Here is a 6,339-nt window from a genome sequence, read left to right on the forward strand (position 1 = left end):
ATTGCCATGGGAAAGTCTGCTGTTAGGGACCTCTCCAAAGTACTGGAGAGCAATGGTGTCTCTCTGGAGACTAAGGTGCATCTGATACAGGCCATGGTCTTTCCAATCACTAGTTATGCATCAGAGAGTTCGACAATGACCAAGGAGAATTGATGCCTTTGATTTGTGGTGCTGGAGAAGAGTATTGAGAGTACCATGGACTGCTAGGAAAACAAACAGATTCATCCTGGAAAGGATTAAACCAGGTGGCTCCTTGGAGGCGAGGATTTGAGGCTCTGTCTAACATACTTTGGACATGTTGTAAGGAGAGACAGGTCCTTGGAGAAGGACGTCATGCTTGGGTTGGTGGAGGGACAGTGCAGGAGGGGAAGGCTCTCTATGAGGTGGATTGGTTTCAGTGACTGGGGTACTCGGGATGGGAGTGTCAGAGATAGTGTAATTGGCACAGGACAGAGCAGAGTTTAGGGCTGTTGTACCTAGGGTCGCTGTGAGTCGCAAGCAGCTCGATGGCACATAACAACAACAACAGATTTATTTTTAGCTTTTTGTTTACTTGAATATTTTTGAGAGCAAAACATTTATGAAATATAGAGAATAAGTACTTGTTTTTCGTGTTTTAGTGTTTGAAGTTTTAAAAGAATTCTCAGTTTCTTCAGTATGTGAGGTTTAGAAACAAAGCATCAGGGAATAAAATAATATGTGTCATCATATCAAGTATGACATTGTCTAAAACAGAAGACAAGTTAAATAGACATTCCGTGATGTACTGAGAAGATGATTGGTGATAGAAGTGAGACTTTAACAAAATGGAACTTTGGGTGATGATGGAATATGTATTAAAAATGATAGGAGGAGAGTGGGAAGGACAATTTAGACAGTTTATTTAAGTGCTGGAAGAGCATTGCGAGATGGACAGTGGCAAGTGTTGGTGTGGATGTAGGAATACTGGAAGTATGTATTTTAAATATTAAAAAGAAAGTATTGCACAGGTATGTTTTGTCTTAATAACATATAAGGGTGTTTGGCTAGAATCTTCATTTTGAACTTTTTTCTTTATACATTAAACCCCTTCCTGTACTCTTGAAGGACATGGAGTATACCTTATTTTACTATTTCTGTACCTTTGTTGCTTATAATAGTCTCAATAACATAACTAGATTTCAAATAAATACATGCGGAATGAGTTAATGAATTCTTTAAATCTTTGTATTGACTTTCACAGGTTCCATTTGGTCTCTTGTTGGAGCCATGCTCTATGCTGTCTATATTGTTATGATTAAGAGAAAAGTAGACAGAGAAGATAAATTGGATATTCCAATGTTCTTTGGTAAGAATATGCATAACTTATAAGTCTAATTACTCTAAATGGTTAGTTTAGGGTTTTGGAGTGGTGTTTTTGCTTTTGTTGGGGAAGAAAGAAATATTTTGCTCCCATTACAGGATTTTTTTTCTTTAAAATCATGGCATTAGTGATGGAATGAATTTTCAGTATTTGAAGCCGAGTCTCTCTTTTTCTCCTGCCTTATCCTGTATAGTTCTACCTGTCCCAGGAGGAATATGCCTGTTTTCTAGTGTGAGGGAGGAAACAGACTGCTGACACCTTCCATGTACTAGTGCTATCAGCTTCTGGGTCAGATGTTTGTCATTCATATAGGACAGAATTATGCTCTAATAAGCATGTGAAAGTATAGCTGCTGTATTATCCTAAGATTGAGGAAAGCAGTTCTGGAAACAGTTTTTTAATGTGTACTGAACAATACTGTTCTGGTCTATATGTTACTCTTTTTTTTTTTAATCTGCTTATTGTTAACTTTGGTGATTTTATGGTCCCCAATTGTTTTTCTACTTACAAATTATATTTTTTAGACTCCATTCTCTTATACCACAGGTGTTGGAATTAATTCTAAGTTCTGGTATCAATTCTTAGATCTTGGCAGATAAAATAATGTGCTTCTTAAGGAGTCTTTGTGGCACCATACATAGTCAAACTACTTACCCACAATAAGTAGTCAAAGCATTTGACTACTAATCAAGCAATTGACAGTTTGAACCCTTGAACTCCTCTGTGGGAGAAAGATGAGCCATTCTGCTTTTGTAATCATTTACCACCATGGAAATTTTGTAGTTTCTATTCTATCCTATAGGATTTCTGTGAGTCAGAAGAGACCTGCTGGCAGTGGGTTTGGGTTTTATCTTTTGCTTAAAAATCAGCTCATTAAAGAACTTGAGATGTCTATGAGATTGCAAAGAAAGAGCAATTGACAAGAAGTCTTCCAAAAGATATTTTAGTATCAAGAGATAAAGAGCTTAATGAACATCCAGGATGCCATTTACAAGGAGTCACAGTTGTCCTGATTTTGAGCCATACCAGCCTTCAGTTGTAAATCCCATTGGTTGTTGCTGTGTAGTGTATGGTAGAAATTTAATGGGAAAAGTAGATTTGTTTGTTCTCCAAGGACAACTCTTCAAAGAAGCATGTGGGGGACAGGGAGTAGCCATGGGCCTTTAGCAACAGAGAGGAGTTGATGCTTCAGCCCCTTTAAGATTCAAGTGTTCTTTTAACTGTTATTATTAGATGCCATCAAGTTGACCACGACTTTATAGTAACCCTATAAACAATAGATCTGAACCTTGCCATCCTCATTATCTCAGATATGCTCAAGCCCCTTGTACAGTCATTATGTCAGTCCATCTTGTTGGCTGAAGAAGAGTATTGAGAATACCATGGACTGCTAGGAAAACAAATAGATTTGTCCTGGAGAGGGTTAAACCGGGTGTCTCCTTGGAGGCAAGGATTCTGAGGCTCCGTCTAACTTACTTTGGACATGTAGTGAGGAGAGACCGGTCCTTAGAGAGGGACATCATGCTTGGGAGGGTGGAGGGACGGCGCAGGAGAGGAAGGCCCTCTATGAGGTGGATTGATTCAGTGACTGGGATAATTGGGATGGGAGTGTCAGAGACAGTGCGATTGGCACAGGACAGAGCGGAGTTTAGGGCTGTTGTACATAGGGTCGCTATGAGTCGCAGGCGACTCGACGGCACATAACAACAACAACAACAACAACAGCATCTTGTTGGAGGCCCTCTCTTTCTCTGACCTTTCCCAGTGTGATATCCCTCTCCAAGGACTTGCCCTTTCTGACAGCATACTCAAACTACGTGAGACAGCTTCACCATGACGTAGATGTCATTGCATTAGATTTACATCTATTAGATGACGGAGTAAATATAAAATAATACAGTTTTCTTCAATTAGAGCTCTCTCTAGAAATACACCCTATGAATCTTAGAGCAGAATAAGATGTTAAATTATATAGAAAGTGCATAAAACATTACTATAAAAGTATGGTACTTTTTCTTTATGTTCTCTGCATTCACATGTATATTGACATATATAAACTTATATTTTACAGAAATCATAACTAACTTATATTAAGTCCTTACTATATGCAAGGCGCTGTGTTCTGCTCTATAAATAAGTATTTTGTCTTATCTTACCAACAATCTAATTAAGTAGATTTCTTTGAATATGTTTTAGTTGGAAGCGTGGATCTTCGACCTGAGATCAGAACCTAGGTTATCAGAGTGCAAAACATTTTTACCCACCTTTTGCTGCCTTCATTTATACATAGTCGGTGTTTGATAGATTAGATTGCTATTTGTATACATATGTGTGTTATTTTATTAATTATAAGCTCTGATAATTTTCTTTGCACTGGCTTATCTCTCTTATGCCTAGGATAGCAAAGGTACTTTCAACATAGATGAATACAAGCGCAAACCATCCATTTCATCCATTTCATAGTTCATAAAGGAAACACATAACAATCACTAGTTATGTCTTTCTACATTCTAGAGCATTGTAATACTAGAGTTACCACTACTAACTCGAAGGCTCATGTCTCTGCTGATATGAACCTATCATCAGCTACATGGGAGAAAGATTGATAATCACCTCTTGCTACAATTTATAGTCTAAGAAACCTGGTGGAGGCTCACTGAGTCAGAACTGACTCTAAGTCAGTGAGTTTTTGAAGGTTAACCAAAGGAAATGTGGTAGCATAATACTTTATGTGCTAGACTGTTAATCAAAAGATTGGGGGTTTGAATCCACTAGCTGCTTCTTGGAAAACGATGAGGCACTCTCCTAACGTTTACTCCCTTGGAAACTTGATGAAGGGTACACATGAGTCAGAATTAGCATGAGGATAGAGGGTTCTTTGTTTGTTTTAAAGGTTAATAACTTTTCTTTCAGACTTGTTATATATGATTGATGTATTCCATAGCAATTGTTCTGGTCAATGTGAATAGTTGGATCAGGATTTAGATATCACCACTTCTGTGCTACATTTTCTTTTGATGTTGATTTAAAAACATTCAAATTAAGGATATAGGTTGGAGCACTTTGAACAAATTTTAATGTTTTCTCATTACTAACTTTTTTTCCCCCTTTTATAATATTTAGGTTTTGTAGGTCTGTTTAATCTGCTGCTCTTATGGCCAGGTTTCTTCTTACTTCATTATACTGGATTTGAGGACTTTGAGTTTCCCAATAAAGTAGTATTAATGTGCATTATTATTAATGGCCTTATTGGAACAGTTCTCTCGGAGTTCCTGTGGCTGTGGTATGTACAATTTATTGTTCTTTGATTTATTATTGTCAGGTTGTGAGCTTTTGGTTAGTTTAAGCATTTAAATTTCTTTTGTCTTCTGATGACCCCTTCTGTGTTTTCTTTTTCCCCCAAATACTTACAAATTAGTGTAAAGTCCATCAAAACAGAACTTATTTTTGTTCTTATTTACATGTATGTTTTCTTTTTAAACTTCTGTATACCCATTGCATAGAACAATGCTGCACATAGGAGGAACTCCATAACTAACTTACTGAGTAACTGGGAATGATGTATTTAGATGTATGAGTGTTTTAGAAGGTGGGATGTTACTTAACTGAGAGGAGTCCTTCTCTAGTTGTGTAAGTTGTGCATTCCAATTTATTAGATAAATATCCCAAGTGCAAATGCCTGATTCTAAGTGAGAACCTGTGGCACTTTGCTGTAAGAGCCTGGACAGTGAGTTAGCAGTGTGGTTGTTTCTTCAGAGGTTCCTTTGTTTTCTTTATTCTTGAGACCTTTCATATGAGTAAATGTAAAAGGAATAGGGTAATGTAAGGATGGTCAAGTCTGACCTTTATTAACTACATAAGGGGGAACTGTGCCCACCAACAATATCTGTAGTATGAAACTAATAGTTACAAGGCAGACTTGGGCCCCCACACTGCCGTACCTACTTTCACTGATTACTGGGTCTGAAATTCATTGTCAATGACTCCTAGACTTGACTTTACTCACAACTGTGGTGTTTATTAGGGAAATAGGTTGGGGAGTGGAAAAGACAAAGGATATCCACAGTAAAAATCTAGGTATAGTGAACTCAATCCCAAGACAGCTTAACAACAAGACCAAATTTCTCAATTAGTTTAGACAGTTTCTCAGTCAACAGTTGAAAGTGCAGGTTCATTCCAGCGACACAAATACAAGAAGTGTCTGGTTTCCTCAATCATCCAGCAACTTTGTCTCATAGCAGTCACAAGTCAGCACTTCCTCAGTTGTGCAGCAAGCAAAACTTAACTTTGGTTCTTTCTCCAGGACTCTTGTCGGGCTATGCCTCACCACAATATCCCTACAGTCTGGTTAGCTCTCTCTTAATGTCTTTATAGCTATTGATAATGTAGAAGCTGATCAATGGAGAGCTATGTACCTGTAGTTGAGGCAGCTAGAGACCATGCCCCAAAGGAGCTAATGTGGGGGTGGGGGTGGGGGAAGCCTCAAAGATTCATTTTACTTACACAATTCTACCTGGTCCTGTGGTCAGGTCTAAGAAAATGGATAGAAAAATCCCACCACCACCATGAGCTGTGTCTATTCTTGATTAATTTGGTATGTCACTATCATATTAAAGTGACTATGATAATCTTAAAATTGTTGTATACAATATGTGTGGAGTTTTGGAAACTGTTCATATGCTGAGCTTTGTGTTTCCATCTATCAAAAGTGAAAAAGAAGTTTACTTAAGCTCCTTAGTGAACTATATTACATACCAATTAAGACTGTTGTTGAGTTTTTCCTTGAAAAATAACTTTTCCATGAAGTCTTCCAGATATTCTTCTGAAAGCACTGCCACACGTATCTCCATCTTCAATTAAGGAGCTGTCTTTATTTTCTGAATCTCTTCCATGCACTTTCCTTTCATGTAGTACATATCATTTACCTTCTTTTTTTTTTGCAGCGTTTTGTGAATTCTTTATTGTTTTTCTTTTTTTTTCTATAATTATATTTTATT

General features: G+C 37.5%; 1 protein-coding gene across 1 annotated transcript in view; it reads left to right on the forward strand.

Moving 5' to 3' along the window:
* SLC35F5 (solute carrier family 35, member F5) overlaps nt 1-6,339 on the forward strand; it is an 83,664-nt gene that overhangs the window by 49,386 nt on the left and 27,939 nt on the right. Inside the window, exons 11-12 of the mRNA XM_006894451.1 lie at nt 1,223-1,327; nt 4,466-4,625. Coding sequence (XP_006894513.1) covers nt 1,223-1,327; nt 4,466-4,625 — 265 coding nt within the window. The remainder of the gene's footprint in view (nt 1-1,222; nt 1,328-4,465; nt 4,626-6,339) is intronic.

This window comes from Elephantulus edwardii, unplaced genomic scaffold, assembly GCF_000299155.1.
Source record: "Elephantulus edwardii isolate Elephantulus edwardi_28Jun2011 unplaced genomic scaffold, EleEdw1.0 scaffold00143, whole genome shotgun sequence".
Lineage (NCBI taxonomy): Eukaryota > Metazoa > Chordata > Mammalia > Macroscelidea > Macroscelididae > Elephantulus > Elephantulus edwardii.